Raw genomic sequence first — 20,998 nt, 5'->3', positions numbered from 1 at the left:
CCGTTTTCACTGATTACCACATCGGCGATAGAGAGCTCAGGATTAGTATTTGTGAATGATGGGAGAGAGTTGTTTTCATGCGTGAACACTGACTGGAAGTAGACATTAAAAGCATTAGCTATATCGGAGGGGTCTGAAATAGTCGTGCTATCTAATATAAAGGAAACTGCAGCAGTTTTAGTTGGTGTGATAGAAGTCCAGAATTTGCGCAGCTTAGAGTTAATAATCCTGGTAGTTCAACTTGAAAATAAAAGTTTTTAGCTGTTTTCATTTTGATACGTAGTCCTTCCTTAGCAGTGTCAAGGTGAATGATACTGTCAGGATTACATGCCTTTTTCAGTTGGCACAGACGACGAACAGGACGTGATATTTGCAGTATTCTGCGATTCATCCATGGAATCTTAGGATTTCTCTTTTTAGTCTTGAGGGGAACAAAATTGTCAATGCATAGTTTTACGATGCGCTTAAATGCATCGACTAATGTGTCAACGTTATCATGTAGACCAAGTGCTCGGAAGAAATCAAAGTAGAAGCTTTAGTGTCTGTTATAGATGTGTCATCAGCATGAATGAAGTAAAAAAACTGTGTAACATTAGGCCGCAGCTTAATTAATGAATAGGGAAGGCACACGTGTACAGCTTTGTGGTCAGAAATGCCACTGATTACATAGCACGGAAAACCAGTTTCGACGAGCTGAGAACCAAGAAAAACTAGGTCTAAGAGAGAATTATGGCGGGTTGGAGCTTGTACGATTTCAGTAAGACCAACGGATAATGAAAGAGAAAGAAGTTCCTTACAAATGGAAAGGTCATGACCAGTGCAACTCAGGGTTCGCCAGTCAATGTCTAGTGCATTAAAATCCCCCACGAACACAAGGTTCGAGGTGCCGAAGTCGTGTTCCTGCATGAATATGCTAAGCCTCTGTAAATCTTCTAATGAGGAACCTGGTCCGCGATAGCATACACCAAGAATTGTAGAAAGTTTGTTTAAATATAGCTTACACCAAGGAACTTCAACCTTAGGTGAGTTAGGGAGCATGTAAAATTTTAGGTCTGAGCGAATAAGCAGCGCAACACCACCACCTTTACCACTTGATCGGTCATTCCGTATTGCTACATAGCCGGCTGGACTAAATTCAGAGTCAAACACGCCATCATGCAGCCAGGTCTCTGTTATGGCCACTACATGGGGAGAGTATGATGTAACAAGAGCCAATAAAGGCACGAACTTGTTAACGATACTTCTAGCGAGATACAGAATAGTTAGCTTAACAGTACTTGGCGGAAGTCAATGAGAAGTTGCTCTGGCTTTAGAAACAAAAGGTGTTTTAGGAACATGACCAGAATCGCGCTTTAGACTGTCTGTACCAGTGTCCCATATGTAGCGCGTGCCATCAATGTAGGCATGATTGTAGCATAGTTTTACTCTGGATCCATTATCATGAAAGCTTGCAGTTGAGTCCCACAGTTTCTTTCCTAAGGCTAAGTCTTCAGTGATGTACGAACCAGACCCTTTCAGTTTCGTAACATTTTTCATAACTCAAATTTTTTCCCTAAAGTCAAAAATCTTCATTAGGACAGGGCATGATCGACCTTCTTTTGATCTGCCCACACGGTGACAGCACTCAATATCGGGAAATTTTATATGAAGATGCTTTGTTAGCATCTGTGCTACAGTATGCAATAAAGAAGCAGTATTTTCATCACGTGTTTCCAGTAAACCATGCAAAAGAATATTGTTCCGGTGTGAACAGTTTTCTAACTCATCGGATTTTGAAGTGAGTTTAGTGATCGATTCGCTAAGTGAGACAATTTTTTAAGCCTGTCATACATTGCACTACAGTCAACAGCTGCTGTAGAACATTCGAGCGAAGATACACGTGTGTTTCAAGGGCTTCGAAGCGCGAATTAAAAGATTCCTTGATATCGGCAATGTCACTTGCAATTTGTTTCTGACCAGCCAACAATTGCGCGAGAAGATTAGCCGTCTCTGGAGGGGAACTAGTGGAGCACTGACTGCTACTTGTAGTAGTATTATCAGCCTTACTTGACTTTGATGTACTTGCTGAAGGCACCCCACTAGGTCCAGGGTTAAGTTCAACGTCCCTACTCAAGAGAAGGCTATCGTAACAGTGCAAAATACGAAAGCAGCAAGTAATCACACAGTTCATGTTAACACGGAGAACATTGTAATACAAGAAGATGTACTACACTTTCTGTGTGTCGGAAGTGCTTGAGTGCAGTGATAAATTGTCGTCGTGTATTCTCTTTGTTACTTTTAATATGCAAACAAATTAACCAACATTCCAACTACTGCGACTATAAAGTTGGAAAAACTATCAATAGCACGACCTGGGTAGCCAATCAGATATCTCCCCTAACTGACGTCAATTGGGCTAACTACATCAAGCGGGGGTGGCGCCACTGTGATAGGTAGCGATGCACATTTTTAAAACCTTATTAATAAATTACATGCCTTATGCAGACTGCTTAAATGCGTCATTTAATGATCAGAAGGACCTACCCGAACGACTTCAGGGTCTCTTTAAAGACAGCCACTGAATGGCAACGACATGGGTTATGTTGATGTACGGAGTTTTTGTGGCGCAAGCGCCCCCGCCCCCCGCCTTCCCCCCAATCATGGCCAAAGAGCGCCATAAACCTCATGGGTTTTGGAAACATAAAAATCCACTTTTTATTTCTGTTATTTGTTATCTACATATCATGGCATACCTGCTGGCAGAAAACTAGCTCGAAACATGTCCCAGGAAAAAAAAAAACACTGCATTTATACTTCAAAATGCTCAATTTCACCCATGCAAGCAATGAACATAACCCATTTTGTGCTGTTTGCTATTTCAAAACCACTTATCAGAGCCAGGCCATGTTGGTCTCATTTGAAAGAGCATCTTTCCAGCTTGCTTTCTTGCCAAAAATGATGCTTCAATGATGCTCCAGAAGAAAGCTACCTGGTTCTGTGGCTTGAAGTGTAAATTTTTTAACTCTTATTAGTTTTCTGCATTTTTCTCAAAAAATTGTTTTTGCAAGATGCAAATTTTGTGAGCGGCACTGTCTCTCTGCTAGTCATTCAATTCTCCCAATTTTTTTTCCCTTGAATGCGAGAGCCTTAGAGTGCAGAACCACTATGATATAGTGTTTTAAGGCATGGCAACATTTTGAAATCTTGTAGAAATCACTAACGAAATTCACACCTGCAGTGTTGCAACTTTAGAATTTCATAACTTCATCTAAAATATAGATTAAAAAATTTTAATGCCAAGTTGCACTTTTTGGACATTTAGTAAAATACCTGCTTAATTTTAGCTCTGATGTGGCAGTACATTTTTTGCAATTCACCTCCCACATTTATAACTCACATTTTTTTCAACTCTTTCTATGATTGACTTGTAAAAAAAAGCTAATTGCAATTTTGCAATCAGCACACTAGATTGGATATTTGCTGAAAATTTCAGGTGTCTAAAGTAAGTAACAAAAACGTTTCCCCCCTTTATGCAAGGCACGGAATGTGTGCATTCTAACCTCAGAGGACTGTACTGCACATTTAGTTTTCAGAGGAGGACCAAACTGTCGGATCTGGCAGAAAGCAGCATCAATAACTGCTTTTTAATGCAGCGAAATGGGAATTACAAATAATTGACATGCAGGTGAAAACAAAAGAGATAAGGTAATTAACACCATATCCTGCAGGGGTGGTGAAGCTGATACAAGTAGGAGAACACAATTACAGTTAAAATACAGGCCTGGCTGCCCAGGTCCCCACATCTCTGCACCATCACAAGGACTCTAGTAGAGACAAGTAAATGGGCCTGCAGCAGAATACAATAAGTGGGCAGCCACAATGCCACTCATTCGTTCCCTAATACAGTTTTGTGCCAAAATCTAGACACACACCAACATGGGAGATATCATTAAAAAAAAAAAAAAAGATATGTGCCGACTAGACACTCCCTTTATGATGAAAAATGATAAGGCAGATTTTCTAATAAACCAAAATGTTTGGGCATCTTTGTTTAGCTTCCTGTAATTTGACGCACTTATGTTAAAATAGATTTATGATAAGCAAACAATTCCCAGGTTCCCTTCATGCTTGTCTTAGAATTTCCTGTGTATGCTTTTGAAAAAATGAGCTCTTCCATGCCTACACATATGTCAACATACAACATAAACTGACAATTCTTTTTGTTTACTGTCACTGTAAAACGTAAAGTGACTTCACTTGCTCATCTTCCTGATGAAATGAAGTCCTTTCTACTTATGTAAAATCAGTTCTGCGGAAGCCTGCAGGGTGGAAGAAGGTTCATAAAAGATAAAATTGTCATCCACCAGACTGTAGCATCAAGCTACAAAGCTTTCTCCACCTTGCAGGCTTCTGCAGAACATATTTGCTATTTCAGTGTCCTCGTGCATTGAGTTGTTGATTGATTTGCCCTCATTCTGCAATTGGCTAGCCTCCTGGTTAGCTCAGATGATAAAGCGACCGTCACAGAAAGGCATTGGTCCTGGGTTCAATCCCCGGACCAGGACAAATTTTTATTCAACTGTGAAGCATTCTTTCTGAGAATCCCATATTGGGTTTCCTTTGTAGCTTGGTGCTACACCGGGTGAGTGACCATTTTCCCTTTCAGTTATTTTTACTTACGTGACATGAGATCTGTAAAACACCTTTTCTTTCCAAACACTATCTCGGCCTTTGACCATGCATCTTTGTTCTGAAAGGGTTGAAGATTGAAAATGTTCTGAAGTCATCCTTGCATACAAGGGAGTATCAATTATGATGGGCACACAGCACTACAGATCATTCAGTAAAAGCGTGCAAATATAAATTCTTGAAACCACATTGAATACAAATTAGATAGCCATGGTACTGAATTAAATATGAATAGCGAGCTTTCTGTATAGCAAACTTGTCTTTAATAACATTTAAAATAAAAGGCTATCATATATATTTTTTCAAGGAAAATGTATGTTGAAGTGCATCCTGTGACATGATTGTGTTGTTTGCCTTTGAATCCACTGAGCACATGCTAAATTGTTAACATAGCATATGCTTATCAATAACAGGTAAGGTTCCAGATCTACCAGGCCATGGGTTAAGGACATGACAATTATATAGGTCAAACAACACCAGGAAAGCTTCAAATGATGCTTTAGTTTTCAACTGTAGTATTAATACTAGAAACAACAAGTGTCATGCAATTGTGAGTGCCACTGAACATGTTACCAGTTCACACTATTCTTTACACTATATAACAATCACTACAACAAGCAACTTTAGGCTATGGTGCAACATGCAAGCAGAATTATGAATGAGGAATAAGAAGTCCTTGCAGAATGAAAAGAAGAGAGAGAGAAGACTAGATAGTCTAAAAATCGGCCAAAATCTGGGACATCAAAATTTGGTATGAATGAACATTGTGCTAACACCCAAACCTCAACCTCTGAATCCACTGTCCTTTTTATCACTCTGACAGAGTTTCACAACTTATTCACAGATGAGGACTAATGTTCCATACAAATGTGGAACACAGTTCACCTCACTTAATTAAGGCTTTGTACTCAGTGCCTAAGAACAATGCAAATATTTAAGATGCAAAGTTGCCACGTTACTGACACTGAGCTTCACCAGCAGTCTGCAGAAGTACCGCACTGATGTGTCTGGCACATTTGGGGACACCTTGCACAAGCCTGCACACTCCACCTTGTGGTCTGGCCAGGCCAATCTCTGTACACACAAATAGAGTACCATGAAAGGATTAGTATACATGCAATATGCATATACATAGTGGGGACCTAGAATGTGAGAGAGAGAGAAAGGAGGAAGGAAAGGCAGGGAGGGTAACCAGACTGCGTCCAGTTTGCTACCCTACATGTGGGGAGAGGGAGTGAAAGAGAGACAAAACACAAGTGTATATCGCATTTTCACATGCACTAAGTTGGGTGCAGGATGTCTACAGTTGGGTACTCAAGCCTGTTGCCTTCAGGTAGTGAAGATGCGCTCGAATTGCTTTCTGGGCTAATGAACTGTGTAGAATGTGCATAGATGTTATGTACCCTCGTGTGTAAAAGTAACTAGCTTGGGGCTCCACGAATGTAGCTTGATGGCTTATTCTCTGCAACTGCTTAGTATGTCCACATTTTGTTTTGCACTTAAAATTAAAATGCCCTCTAGCATACACAAATACAGTATTTGTTATATTGTGCCTGTAATGTGAATAATCATGTTATAAATCAGCCTATCTATTTCTTCTGGTGTTGCCAAAACTCTTTGTCAAGCAGGTAAATTTTTAAATAATATGCCATGTATATTTAGTAGAGGTGGGCGAACACGAACTTTTTCGAATACGACTAGTAAGTATAGAACATAGAATAGTCATACGGAGAAGTATATACAGCAGGAATATTTATTTTGCTATAAATAGGTACCCTGCCTGTACAGACAAGTGGGAAAAAAAAGCTAACTATCAGGGAATAATTATCAGTTTTGAACATAAGATCACTAATTGTCTATAAAAAAAACTGCAGGAAATGCCTCTCAACATCTTGAGGGCCCGGTTGCAAGCTTTCCTACAAGGAATGACTGCTGTATGACTAGCTTTCCAAAAGTGCTAAATAAATGGTTGCCAAAGAATGATCAGAAGTAAGGAAAAAAGAAAGCTGCTGAAAGACTTGTGTGCCCTAGGCACATGTAAAAAGTGCTTGTTGCAAGGAAAACATCACTGGTTGTAGCATAAAAGATAAAATGGCTATATAGCTAGACTGCCAGAAACAGGAAATGACAGACTACGAGCAAAAATCACAGATTGCCAAGTATGCTTCTGCTGTGAAACTGAAAACACAGCTTGCATTACCAATTATATTTCCACATTGCTTCAAAATCTCTTTGTCATTATGACACTTCTGATAATTGGCAATATTTTGTTTAGCAGAGGGAGGACAGTAAACAGACTTAAACAGTCAGCTGTTGCAAAATATTTACTTACTGGTTTCAAATACTTGAAGATACTGAATAGCTCCTTTTCAAATATGAACTGAATACTACACACTAACTATTTGCATTCAAAACTACAAATATTCAGCCACCTGTAATATTAAGATGTTCCTTTCACTCTGTCATTTGATACGATTTATTCAGAGCAATGCCTGTCATTGCAAATGTTTCTGGCTGAGCAATTTTCGACAGTACACACTCCTGTGTAAAGGTGCCTTGATATGTCTATTTAAGTGCGTATGCAGTGCAATACTGCACCCTGTGCTTAATTCAAATCTGCGTCATGGCTATCAGAAACAACAGCACTTCCTCAGAACCATGAGCAAGTCACGCTGTTTCACAATAAATTTAGCATAGTAATATGCTTTTAAAGCAAATCTTTCTTTGAGAACTCTTCCAAACATTGCTGACCGTGACTGCTGCTGCTGTCTTGCTGAATAGCTCGCATACAGAAAATAAAATAGAACCACATGTCCAATGGTGGAATCGAACATCGAGCTATCATAACAGCTCGATGTTCTAACCATTGGGCCACAATTGCATGACAATGAAATGCAATGACAAAACAATGACACCTGTGTCACGTTGGAGAGCATGTGTGCACACATTAGTTTCCATTAGGCCACAGACACGGCAATGAACTAGGCGAATAATAGTCAACCTTGCCACTGTCTTTTGCGTCATACTTTTTACTGCCATATACCTCTCCCCATCATTCTTCCTGTAACATCAAATATCGCCTTCATGCTTGTTACACCACTGTGTAGAAGTCCCACAGTGCGCATTCACATGAACTGCTGTTTGCATACAGCATAGCTTGTGCACAGCATAGTGCTATAGATTGCATGACATTAACGTTGTGGCCAGTGCAGTGTGTACACTTTGTGTGAGATTACTTGCTGCATAGGGTAACAATAAAGACAATAGCACACATCAAACTTTGTTTTATAGCATTTAATTAACCACTTCACAGATTAAAACATGTGCATTGGATTTGCATAATTTTTATTAGACAAACACTGAAAGCCGTTAAAAGGCAGTTTTCTCACATGTCATTGCATTAAATTAATTAATTCAGGGGTTTTATGTGCTGAAACCATGATCTGATTAATGAGGCACGCCGTAGTGGGGAGACTCTGGATTAATTTCAACCACCTCGGTTTCTTTAACGCGTGCCCAATGCATGGTAAACAGTTGATCTTGCATTGTGCCCCTGTCGAAATGCTGCCGCAGCGACGAGGATTTGATCCCATGACCTTATGGTTAGCAGCGCAGCACCAAAGCCACTAAACAACCAAGCTCATTTTTTTGTGGCATTTATTACAGTAACATGTAACCCACTAAAACATTCACCAATTGCGCATAGTCATAGAATGGCGGGCACAATCACAGTCACACACAGAAGAGGCAGTGTTCATACTTTAGGTGAAAAAGCTGGTTCCGCTTTAGAAGGGTGGTAAGGATAAGCACCTCACTAAAATGGGGTACTAGTCCAGTTGAATATCACATTCATCATAAACATGTCTAAGGTACACGGTCATCTGGACGAAATTCACCCTTGTAGGCACAATCGGTTTGGCATTGCAGCCCATCATTCACATTTTTCACCAAACTGTGCATTCCCATAAGAAAAAAAAAAAACATGTCAAAAGGTACCTTATCAGCAGAGGTTGGCAGCACGTATAGCATATATGAGGGTTGATTTCTAAGTTTTTCTTTGGTGTCTATTGGAGAAGATCCCAAAATAAGATGGCATCTTTGCAGCTAATAAAACAATGTTCAACTGTCTCTGGCATATCACAAAGATGACAGTTAACAGAAGATACAATGATACCCTTTTTCTGTAGCCATGTTTTCACCAGTAAGGTTTCACTATGAAGTTTATAAAAGAATGTTTTGTAGCAAGGGGATTTATATATTTTACGAACACACTTTAGTACATCGTGGCCTGACTAGTGATCCGTAAAATAGAGGTGGAAATAGCATCAACAGTAAATCTTTGCATAATGTTCTATGCGACACAGAGTACAAACTCGGGAAATGAACAGCTGAGTAAACCTCTTGCATGAACCCCCACAAGCATAAACACGAAGGAAAATTTGAAGGAACAACTAAACCAGGTAAGGTATTAACAAGTGTGACTTGCATGAATGACCGAATTATAGGATGCAAAGTATCGCAAAAGAAGAAGAAACTACACTATTTGCCACATATAAGGATGCACTAAGCCCAGCCCACCCACACTAACTGGCCTAAAAATATTCTCGCCTCATGGGCTCAGAAGTTGAAGAACATGCGAAAGTTGCAAAAATTCGATGAAAGTGTTGGATGTAGAGCCTACTCGCAATACATAGTAAATTTTTGTTGCAGAAAACTTATTGCAGGCATCAGCTTTTTCGAAATAAAAAGTTGGTGTGGAACGAATGTCTGAGCGTAACATTGCAGGGTCGAAATCTGTTTTTTCTGATAGTTCGCGCTTAAATTATATACGCCAAGTGGCATGCCAAGATACTTCGGCAAAACATCAGTCCACTCAATGCCTTAAGTCCACTTACTGTTTGGCATGAGCCAAAATATAAGCCTAGACTTTTTGAGGAGTTCATTCAAGCTCTTGATACGCTGCCAAATTTCTCTATTGCCGTTTACCTTTTCAACACTGGGCTTATCTGTGCAGAAGAATGCTAGATCATATGCATAAGCTAACACCTTTACCTCACTACCCCGTATGCTAAAGCCATGGATACAACTCGACTGAATTACGCATAAGCATAGCAGCTCCAGGTAAAGGGCAGAGTAGTGGGGACAGCAGTTACCCTTGTTTTACTGAAGAGCAAATAGAAACGGGTTCGGAGAGATGGCTATTAATAACTAAGCGAGTAGAACAATGGGTGTAGCAAAGCCTAATGCCTTTAGGCACAATGGAGCCAGCACTGGTGTGTTCCTGAAAAGAAAATAAATAGGAATGACTGACACGATCAAAAGCTTTAGCAAGGTCTACGTGGATCATTGCAAGCTGCTCAGTGGAACCGTAACAGGATTGAAGAAGTGCACGGGCTATATGTAATTGTTGGTTTGAATGGATCGACCCTTAATTCCACATGTCTGATGAGAACCAATTAGGATTGATGTTGCAAATTGTAATCTATTAGATAAAGCTTTTGCAAAAGTTGTATAACCAATGTTTGACAATGAGACTGGTCTGTAGCTTCCAATAGAATGCAGTTTTTCCTTACTGAACTTTTTGGAATTACAACTGTGCAGTTTTTGAAAAAAGAAACTGTGGAAGGGTGTCCAACTCTAAACTTGTTATAAAAATATACAATAATATGGGACTGATAATTCCTTTGAAAGCTTTGTAAAAATCACTTGAAATTTCATCAGGGCCAGGTGTTTTTGATAAAGGCAACTGAACAATAGCTAACACAATTTCTTGGATATTAAGGGTGCCATGGGTAAATGCACAATTATCTTGTAAAGGTTTTATAAAAGAAACAAAACTGTAAGATTTTTGCATCGTGACCATCAGGAGGGGCACTAAACAACACGTTGTAGTAACTTTGAAACTGTGGAATTATGTCATTCGCATTTCTTACAAGACTACCTTTGGAGTATATTTATGAAATTACTTTGGAAATAGCGTGATGTCACTCATCCAGTAAAGCATGACGTGTTGGCTGCTCAGAGTGCAAAGCACGCCTGTTTCGAGATGGAATTCACGCACCGCTGTAGTGCAGTGTGTCATACTTTTGTAACTCACATTTAATATTTTCTATGTCATCAATGCACATTCCATCTCGTAAAGGCTACGTAGGCTATTAAGAAGTGTTTTTTCCTCATTCTCTCAATAAAATGTTTTCACCGGTCCAATTTCTATGGCCACCGTGTGAACCTCTTGCTTAAAAGAGTTCCCAAGTAGCGAATAATGGCGTCTGTAGAAGACGAAGTTGTCAGGGCCATACGCACGCAATTAATAAAATTGATACTGTGTCTAACCTAATGGACTGTGAACACTGCATTGTGTTAATGGGAGATTTCAATTGTCTATGCGATCACAGAGGCATTAACATTCAGAGGGACAGGACCGTCCGGTATTACCATCCCAGTTTCATTCTCTGATCATTGTATGATTATCGCAAAGATTGGAGGAAGATCTATAATTAATTTCCGACGACAGTGGCCACTTTGGAAGCTTAACTCTGAACTCCTAAATGATCAGAATTTACCAAGCAAACAACCTCCTTGAAGCAACCATGGCAGGTCAGTGGTTCCACCCTTGTCTATGAGAAAAAATAATTAAAAGTTCAGTTCAAAGTTCAGAAACCAAAGTATATACCTCTAGACGCACTCATTTTTTTTTCTTCAAATAAACGAATCAAGTACTACGTGGTCTAAAGGGAAGTTCCAAATATAACATTAACGTCCACTGCAGATAATGTTACCTTGAATGTTCCTACTGCATTTCCTGTCACGATGCAGAAACACTTTTATGGGAAGCAAATGTATTACAACTGTACGCACACCTATACAAACAACTGTCACACGGGCACCTAGCGTGACTATGAACGTGATCGAGTCAGAGATCTAACTTTTTTTTAACGCAGATGGAGCAATTTTTAAGCCCGCTTGACGTCGATTCTGCTATGCTCATCCAGGCTTCGTGCTTCTATCATGCTGGAAGAGCTAGTTTGGTTCATATTGACTTTAACGAGAATCGAAACTGCCGATGATAGCTAGTAGCCAGACGGGGGCACAGTAGACGATAACGTTGTCCCTGTCGTGAGTAAGATGTTCACAACAAAATTACCACAAAAAGCTATAATTAAGTTATTCTGCTTATTCTCTATACACACCAACCTTAACATTGTTATAACAACAACTGAGTGCCGCATTACAGAGCGATCTCGTTTTTGATAGAAAGTGCTCGTGACGATGACTGCGTGATCAAGTGCACAGCATGAGCAGTGCGCGCTTTGCCTGGAACAAAGATGATCAATGAACTGTTTTCGTTCTTTTTTCCAACACGATCATACGGGTATACGTATTCACTAATCAACGAAGCAAGGAAGGCGAAACCAGTAAGTGCAACCGAACCGACTTCATTGCAATCCGCCATACGCGATTGAGTATTCTCACCTGACATTGCTTGTCGCAAAAGTAGACGTATCTGCACGCAGAACACCGTTTGAGGGTCTCGGATCTTGGAAAAGAACAAAACAATGAAATGTAACAAACGTGTATGCTGACATGATTCACGGAGAGCCTTACTCCAAAAAGCAAAAGTCGCACACACGGCCACGGCCTTCTTTTCCCAAGACGTAGACGAAAGGTGTTGAGGACAAAATCTCGGCCCCTGCTTCGTACGTGAACATTTCTGCACGGTGCAGGGCAGTCTATACAAAACAATTAAAATACGGCACTCGTAAGCTTGTTACAGTCCGTAGTGTCGGCAAGCATACCGACCGGCGAAAGTAGTGACTGTCGGTACGTTGTCAAAAACGCGCCTCGCCTCGCTGCGACGATACCGAAACCCCGAAAGCACTGACGGCAAATTTTTGATGAATAAGTTTGAAAGTTGGACAAAAAGCTGCCTGAGACAAAACTGCAAAAATGCTTATAAAATATATACTATAGCTGTAATGATAATTTACGGTACTTTTCTTCCTATGCACTTATTTGACTTTTCGCTGTGATTGACTCTGCCGTTGGAAACTGCCTTAAAAGCTAGCCGCGCCAGTGCCAGCTGAGTTCTCTTTGCGAAACAAAACTCTGCGTACCAATGCCCTACCGCATTAGCTTTTGCCATAGCTTTTGCACGGCCTGCAGGTTTCATCAAAGCTGCTGCAAGCCCTTGGTTCGCGCGTGCGTATAGGATATGATATTATCGCTTCTAGAGTATCTGATAAGTGAGCGCAAGCGGCATTGCCGCTAGCAACGATCAGTATGTCTGCGCTTCTCAGTCACTTCGAAGACTTCTACTTCAGCAGTCAATATTGGGAATATTGGGAATTTCTAGTACATTCTTCATTCACGGCGGTCATGGCTCACGTGTTCGAGCATCACCTGGTAAGCGTGTTGGCATCTAAAGAGCCGAAGGATGACGATTCTGCGACTGCGTGTTCGTCATCCTTAGCGCTCCCACCGTGCGTTTTCGAGCTCTCCCGTTGTTTTGATTCCGTTCTTGCTTGTTTGTTTCTCTTCTATCTCTTCCCTCTAGGTGACAATATGCACAGTCGTCCTTTTGTCCGTTGCTGTCGCACTAGGAATAATTCTTTTTTATAGAAAAATAAAGAGCAAAGGTGCGTACCTTTGACCCACGATAGCGCAGCATATCGCCTAATGCTTCCTGATCTCAATGCAGCTCTTGTATCCTTCCTCTCTGTTGAGTTCGTTCTGTCAATCTGTCTGTTTTACCTTACAGTGGACGTTGTGCGAGCGCGAATGCTCGGTACTTCGAGGCCCCGCTTTCGTAAGAGGGACAAGGTGCTGTTTTACGGGCGCAAAATGTTGAGAAAGGTAATAGCCATGCCGTTATATCGTAGTCGAAATTCATCTTTCGTGTGGATTGCTCGAGCTTGCTCTCCTAGTATTAGGAGCTCAAAGCGTTTTTTCGTGTACCTTAGGTGAACTTCCTTACAAATCAAGCCACGAGTGGGAGGACGCGACAAAAAAACAGACAAATGGTGCTGCGCTTCGCAAAAAGGTATAAACATGACCACAAGCCGGAAAGTATTATTGACGTTGCTATTGCAGCTGGTCTGATCAAGTGTGATTAATACTTTAAGTGTTGATCGATTCACATCCGTGAGCAGGAGGGGCACTTCGAAAATCTTTTTTATTAACATGTGCTCTCCGAAACATTTTGTGACAACATAGTGCTCCTGCAGCATATTTCGGACATAACCTGTATGAACTCTGCGCCATTTATTAAAGTGCAGGATGTACTGGTGATCTGGGTTCAGTGCTCAATAAATGGAATCACGGTGATATTGAGGCATCACACGCTCCACTAGTGGAACAGCTATAGTAGAACTATTAAAGGAAGTGCAGACAACTTTCATTGCAGTGGGTCGGTTTTTTTGGGAGACATTGCCACATCACATTTTTTAATGCGTTAGCATTAGGAGTGTCAAAGTGGGAAAACGTGTATGCGCGTGAAGCCAGTCACGTGCTAGAGGTAAAGAGGGGATGAGAGAGCTGAGAAGAGCATGTATGTGCATAAGTGTATGTGCATATGTATGCATGCACACAGATATATATATATATATACATATATATTGGAACTGACGGTGGTCTGGAGCAGACAGCCGTCAGCTGTACTTCACTCCTCGAAGAGGCAGGACGTGTCGAGTGAGCTCCTGAGCAACACTCTGCAATTTGGTGAACACAGTTTAAATTGTGGATCCGGGACCTCAAAGAGGTGTGACCAAATGCTATCGCATTTCTCTCGCATTTGCCGCTAAATCGCCACTTAATATTTTTTACAGTTTATAGCCTTCTGTGCTTGTAGGATGTTCATGCCTGCTAACCTTTCTGAATTTTTCGTAAACTAAGAATTTTTGCTCATTTACGAGTTGATGAATGTTGCATCAAGTTTTACAAAAAGTGAGTTTGGTTTGCGTAAAAGTTTCAAATGTGTTCAAAGCTGGGGGCTGTGCTATCTTGAAAAAAAATGCATAAAATAAAAAAAATTGATGCTACCTTTGCACCTTTGTCATCCTTTTGTGGCAGCAGAAAACACCATATACTAGAGGAGTAGCTGCTTCAATCACATTTACTCAGACAAGTTCTTGCAGCAGGCGAAATTAGCAACAGTAAAATCACTAAAAAAGAAAGTCACTGTGATAAAAAAAACAGTGGTTTGCTTTGCACTTTCTACTGTTGTGATAAATCATTGTTAACAAAGTGCATATATATGCCACAAAAGGTGAGCGCTCAGTGCAAACTTTGCATGCTATTAACCCCCCCCCCCCCCCTTTTGTCATGTCCACAAGATTTTTTCCGAATTTCAAGTGTTCACAGGTTGGGCAGGTGTGGTTTTTTTTTAAAATATAATTCATCTGGTGCTTATCAGCTTGTCATGCAGTGCTCTGTAGACAGCATAGTTTTAACTTCCTTCTTGGTCAGCTCGTCACACTGTCTTCATTGCAACACCCTTAAATAGGCGTAGCATTATGCCTTGTAGAGGACATGAAGCACTGCCAAAACCTTGTTACGTGCTACTTGAAGTACTTTAATGAAAGGCCAAATAAAGGTCAGCTCATCATGTTGGTAACTTTGACTTTCAGATAGGGGCTCGAAAGAAATAACGCAGTCTCTACTGTGCATGTGCATCAAGATGCAAATTGGCATTTCTGTTTGGCATGCTGTCTTTCAGATATAAAGGTCCACCCTGAACTTCCCTTAAGGCTTTGCATTGGCCATCATGGCAACACCCATTGAAGAAACAGCACTTGTTTTAGACAAAGTCCAAAAAGATTTATGAGAAACTCATGACTTTCAGTAGTCAGAAAAGACCATTCAAATCAGTTCATCAAATTAATAAAGGAGAGTACGTTTCATATGAAAAATTTTCATTGACCTTACTGTAGCAGAATGCAACATAGGGACTTGGCTTGGTACCCTTGAAAGGTTAAGTTTAGCTGAGAAAGAATTTGTCCTGGTCTGAGGATAAAACCTGCAACCAACGCCTTTCCAAGAGGAGTGGTTGCTCTAACTTATGAGGTAAGCCAAGAGGCAGACAGATGGCATCACAACTTGGAAGGGTTGGAGGCTTGAACGAAAAACTCTTTCAGATTAGTTTTACGGAAATTGACAACAGCAAGTTTCCCATACTCAGAAAAAATTGCTTGAACACATACTGTATGGACTGCTACAACAAGAACAAGTTACCTTACTACACTTTGTTGTAGCATTCTGTTATGTGGAACTATCTTAATCTTGTGGGTCTCCATAACTGATTTGAATAATTAATTAGTTGTACCTTTCAGCACTTTGAGTTGTCGAATAATTTGAATATAAACTACCAGCATCCTGTTTAATGAGAGCTGACGTTTTGGCAAGTTGGTATCAATGCATTACAGAAAAAATGGCACAACTTTACGTGGACGAAGAAAGGATAGGCGCACACCAGTGCTGTTTTGCTACTAAACTTTTATTGAAGACATAACAATATATATATCTCTCATACTTATCACAAGTAAAAAAAAAAATTAATAGTACCCCCCTACTTTTGTAACAATACTTTCATGTGCACATGGCATCAAAATGATTGCCACTTATTTCAGTTAATTATCACAAGTTAACAAACAAGCGAAATACTGTGTTTCTTGATAAGTGGCAATTTTTCTGATGATATGTAAACATGGAAGAATTTTTGCAAATGTGAGGGGGGGTGCTTTGACTTTGTTACTTGTGATAAGTTGGGATATAAGAGGTGATATCAAGATGTTTTGAGACTAGTTCTGTTTTGAAGAAAGTAATTTATTCATGTGCATTCAAACACTGTCACCTTTGAAATAGTTCCCTTGAGCAGCAATAGAGCACTTCCAGCTTTCTTGCCGCTTAGCGAATGTATCCTGGGCCACAATTTTCTAGCGATGCCTTTTACCAGTGCTAATGCCTTTTGGTGCTTTTTGCGTTCATGAACAGTTAAGTGACACTCCTCAGGCCAAGCATCGAATGTGACCTTTCTGAACACTAAAATTGGCTAGAGGCATAAGCATCAAAGAAGGCATTGCTACAAAATCGTAACCCTGGAAGTCTATTTTCCAGAACAAGTCGAGCACCCATCTGATTCGAGCTTTATTTGAGAAATCGTGAGAAAATGGGGACTTTTGAGCTAGGTTTTTAATATTGGGAAGAGAGTGAAATAAACGGGCGGCCACATCTGATTAGTGGGTTGAAACCATGTTGTTTTAGGCAAGAAACTCGTGTCTGCAGGTTGCTTTGTGACAGGCATTGTGATGCAGCATAAAGCACCCCATGCTCAGTATGTTTTTGTGAAATGGCCTCGCTAAGATGCCATCAAAATTGACAGTAAAACTCACTGTTGATATCCGGGCCATTTTGGATCAATTCCCAAAGCACAATACCATGAATACAGAAAAAAAAAATAAGCATGCACTTTGTCAAGCTGTGGATATGCCTAGACTATTTTCGGTTATGGAGACAGTTTTTCCACTGCGATGACTAGTTGCTTTGTGTCAGCATTGTACCCGTACACATACATAAGTTCATCCCTGCTGATGATCCTTTACATAAAAGATGGGTCGTTCGTCAGGTATCACCTCAGACAGGTAATTCATCAGGTTTCTCCTCCAATTATTTTACTTTCTTCCCAAGATTTAAAAAAAAAAACTCAAATGTGGTCATTTGACACTATTGCTTAAGTCAAGCTTGAATCGCAGAAGGGTGCTTGACTCGTTCCGGAAGAGAGGCTTCCAGTACGCATTTGCAAAGTGGCAGGAATGCTGGGAGTGCTGTATTGCTGTGCAAGGAGACTATATCAAAGGTGACAGAGTTTTAATGTACACAAGAAATATTTTCGTTAGAACAGAGCCAGTCTTGAAACTTTTTGATACCACCTTTTATATATGTTGTTATGTCTTCAACAAAAGCTTAGTTGCGAGTCAGCATCAGTGTGTGTCTATTCTTTCTTTATCCATGTAAAGTTGCACCATTTTTTTTTTTTGCCAAGCTTCCTGGTTAGCTCAGATAGAGGAGCAACCACACTGGAAAGCTGTTGGTTCTGGGTTTGATTCCTAGACCAAGATGAATGTTTCTTCAACCACAAAATTTTTCTTTCTAAGACACCAAAATAGGTTCTATTGTAATATTCTGTTGCAGCAAGGTGGATGACAGTTTTTCTTTGTGTGAACAAATGGTGCTGTAGACTATCACTTTGTCTCATCTCAAGTAAATTGCAAAGACTGGATGATCAGTTGCTCCCATTTACGAGGTCTGTTGTCATTTTGGATGATCGTGGGCCTAAAATGAGGTATCCTCTTTGCTAGTTGGGTGGATGAAAAAATATATATATATAATGCCAAACATAGCGGACTGGATGATATTCAAATTTATTTATGTTAATATTCACAATCAATACATTAACAACAAAGTGCATATAAATATAGCATTTCGTTCATTGTCATTATATAGTTCGATATATTTGCTTTTAGCTGCTGTGGTCCTGATAGCGCCAATACTCAAACACCAGCCGCAGAACCCATTTTTGAAACTCGTTGTTCCTGTGTACACTAATGCCGACTTGCACAAAGCTTACTATTCTCAAACCATCTTTTGCAGACTGGTACAGCAAATACTGCATTAATGGCATTCACATTGCCCAGCTAGAACACACTTATTTTAATGGATACTGGCTGGTTTCAGGTTACTGCGCCTAAAGAGGGACCAGCCACCAACACTGCAAGTCAAGGAACCATCACAGGCATTCCTTGAAGAAGACTACACTGAACAAATGGAGAAGCGCCTACCCCCAGATGTCATTTATATGTTGCGAAGTATACGGTGGGTAGGCAAGAATATATAGTACATGGTGCTTAATCTATTGCATGCATAGCTAAGCTAGAATTGTAAAACTTGTGTGGCTGCTCGACATTGTTAAGATGTTTATCTACTGAATAACGTCTAAATTTTTATGGTTGCTTTTAATTTTAGAAGCACTATTCATCAAAGAAGAAAAATATCCAGGAAATGGCTGTGTATGCTGCAGCATATGGAAAATGCGCTGTGCTTAAGGAGTCACTAAACAGGAATACAGTCGAGTGCCTCTGCAACGAATGCCTCTACAGTGAAGTCACCTGCATAACAAAAGAATAATTCTGTCCCAGTTCTATTGTAAACAGTGTGGTGCGTGACCTTTACAACGAACTGACTTGTATAACGAATGATTTCGGAGGCCCCAAGCACTTTGTTATAAAGGCATTCAACTATTTTAAGTTCAGCTGTATCAGTAAGATATGCTACTGCCATAGCAAAATGACCACGTTTACCACGAGAGGAGTCTTGGTTAGTTGAAATAGGTGTGGAAGACAGATGACAACATCATGCGAAAGTTTCCACATGAACTCACTGCGACATGATGGATTTTAACAGCACCTGCTTGGGTCTGGTTTTTTATCAGTAAAGAAAGGGAGACAGAGACTACATTGTATTTTAAAAGAGCCAAAAACACAACATAGCCAGTTTCGAACTTCCCCACCAAAACAACCCGAATACAAGAAAGTACTTTGAAATCCATGATGTCACATTGATGTACCGGGGCTGAAGTTTCAGTGCACCAAAAATGGAAGTTTGGTCTTCATCTTCCCCAGTAATTATACACCTTTGCCTGCAAAATGAATGAAAATAGAGTTTTGAAAGAAGACTTGCAGGTCTAGATTGATTTATTGTTGCTCTTTTGTGTCCCTTCACACATGAGTGGGAAGTATACACAAGGCATGCACTATTTATAATCAAGGCTCACCTTGGATGGCATGGCATCCATTGTACTGTTTCACGAAGGCACTGATATGTGTGCATGGTAAAAATTAAATTGAGAAATATTGACCACTACTGTGGCACACTACTGTGAGAAGAAAGTGTTAAAAGATGTTCGAACAGGTTTAATTAGGCATTGGTCATAATTTGCTGTTGTTGTAGTGAAGAGCGCATATATTTTTAGTGCCAGCTTCCAGCTCATATTGCATTACGAGTATTACAGGCACATGATTTGTATTTTCACCTGTAAAGAGGAGAAAACATGTGTTTCTTTCCACGGAACTGCCACATATTTCATGGTAAAAGGTCAATTGGTGAATCCTAGCAATTGCCATACTTGAAGAATTTTAAATGTAGCAGAAGTGATAAAAAAGACACTGTGCTCCTCTTCTTGTATAAAGAAATAAACTGAATTCTGCTGAACTATTCTCCTGGTGGCCACTGAATATATAACTCTGTGTTATTTGTTCATTAGGAACAGTTGTATTGGTTTTTGAAAATGCTCGCTTTTTTTTGTTTTGTTTCTCCCATTATTCAGTTCCCTCACCCCTTCCTCAAAGCGCTAAGTCGTGCTCCCTAAAGAGTTGCAGAATATATTGCCTTTTCCTCTTCACAATCACTCTCTGTCTCTTTCTCTGTAAGCTGGTAAACCACTTAAAATTATTTTTGTAGTTAATGGTATGCACAAAAAAAAAAAATAACTGCAGTAGAATGATTGAGAAAATGAACCAATGAATACATCTTGTATTAAAGTACTTGAGTGCCACCAAGATTAGCCTAAGAAGGAGTGCCGAAAGGAGTTAAAAGGGAACAGTACAACAAATAAAATTGCTTCTATAGTTCTAGAAACTGACTTTAAAAAAGAAAGTGTTAGTGTGCAACACATTATAGTTTTACACAAGTGAATCATTTTAAGGCAGCACAGTGCATGGAAAATATAGGCCAACTCTGCCCCTTCACCTACATAACCGAATATACTGTACTTATAGATAGCTTACATTTTGTTGCAGCTTACATTTGTAGCAATTGCTACGAATGGGTGGATGTCTGATTTTCCCTTAATTAATCACTTCTCTCCACCTTGCGGGTTTCTGCAGAACTATTACGTCAAATTCTTGCCCTTGCTTCGAGTTGTTGACAAATTTGACTTTGCCCTGCCATCTGCTAGCTGCCTGCTTAGCTCAGATGGTAGAGCGGCTGTCCTGGAAAGGTGGTGGTCCCTGGTTTGAGTCCTGGACCAGGACAAATTTTTCTTCAGCTGCGAGGCTTTTCTTTCGAGGAACCCGTATGGGTTTCCTTTGTAGCAATTGTTATGAATGGGTGGATGTCTGAGTTTCCCTTTATTAATTTTGTTGCCGTCTATGCATGCCAACCTGTGAAAGCAATAAAGCAATCTAATTACTTGCTTGAAAAATGTGCCAACTTTTAAAGCTTTTTTGCTTTGCTTGTGCATTGTTTGCACAGCACTAAAGATGTCAGCAACAACTGACCC

The 20,998-nt window shown here is 40.1% G+C and overlaps 2 protein-coding genes across 15 annotated transcripts in view; one reads left to right on the top strand and one right to left on the bottom strand.

The window, feature by feature from the left end:
* Positions 1-12,657, bottom strand: part of LOC142582232 (histone-lysine N-methyltransferase SMYD3-like) — a 58,373-nt gene extending 45,716 nt beyond the window's left edge. The window contains exons 1-5 of one of the 6 annotated variants that reach the window (XM_075691690.1): positions 12,469-12,651; positions 12,274-12,398; positions 12,142-12,205; positions 5,632-5,742; positions 4,660-4,729 (exon numbers count right to left, since the gene is read on the bottom strand). In XM_075691690.1, the coding sequence (XP_075547805.1) occupies positions 4,660-4,729; positions 5,632-5,742; positions 12,142-12,205; positions 12,274-12,377 (349 nt within the window). In that variant the 5' untranslated portion in view covers positions 12,378-12,398; positions 12,469-12,651. Of the gene's footprint in view, positions 1-4,659; positions 4,730-5,631; positions 5,743-12,141; positions 12,206-12,273 lie in introns of all 6 variants that reach the window. The other 5 variants (XM_075691715.1, XM_075691734.1, XM_075691724.1 and 2 more) reach the window with 5 other exon arrangements.
* A 53-nt stretch (positions 12,658-12,710) lies between these two features.
* LOC142582194 (neuropathy target esterase sws-like) overlaps positions 12,711-20,998 on the top strand; it is a 198,602-nt gene continuing 190,314 nt past the window's right edge. For 7 of the 9 annotated variants that reach the window (XR_012828395.1, XM_075691623.1, XM_075691657.1 and 4 more), the window contains exons 1-5: positions 12,712-13,071; positions 13,223-13,304; positions 13,427-13,521; positions 13,629-13,708; positions 18,397-18,534. Coding sequence is in view for 7 of the 9 variants with exons in the window: in XM_075691623.1 (XP_075547738.1) it covers positions 12,949-13,071; positions 13,223-13,304; positions 13,427-13,521; positions 13,629-13,708; positions 18,397-18,534 (518 nt within the window). In the remaining 2 variants the exon portion in view is untranslated. Of the gene's footprint in view, positions 13,072-13,222; positions 13,305-13,426; positions 13,522-13,628; positions 13,709-18,396; positions 18,535-20,998 lie in introns of all 9 variants that reach the window. The other 2 variants (XR_012828394.1, XM_075691631.1) reach the window with 2 other exon arrangements.

This window comes from Dermacentor variabilis, chromosome 1 (assembly GCF_050947875.1).
Source record: "Dermacentor variabilis isolate Ectoservices chromosome 1, ASM5094787v1, whole genome shotgun sequence".
NCBI classification, from domain to species: domain Eukaryota; kingdom Metazoa; phylum Arthropoda; class Arachnida; order Ixodida; family Ixodidae; genus Dermacentor; species Dermacentor variabilis.
The sequence above is the reverse complement of the archived record's forward strand: the minus strand, read 5'-3'. Positions and strand labels throughout refer to the sequence as shown.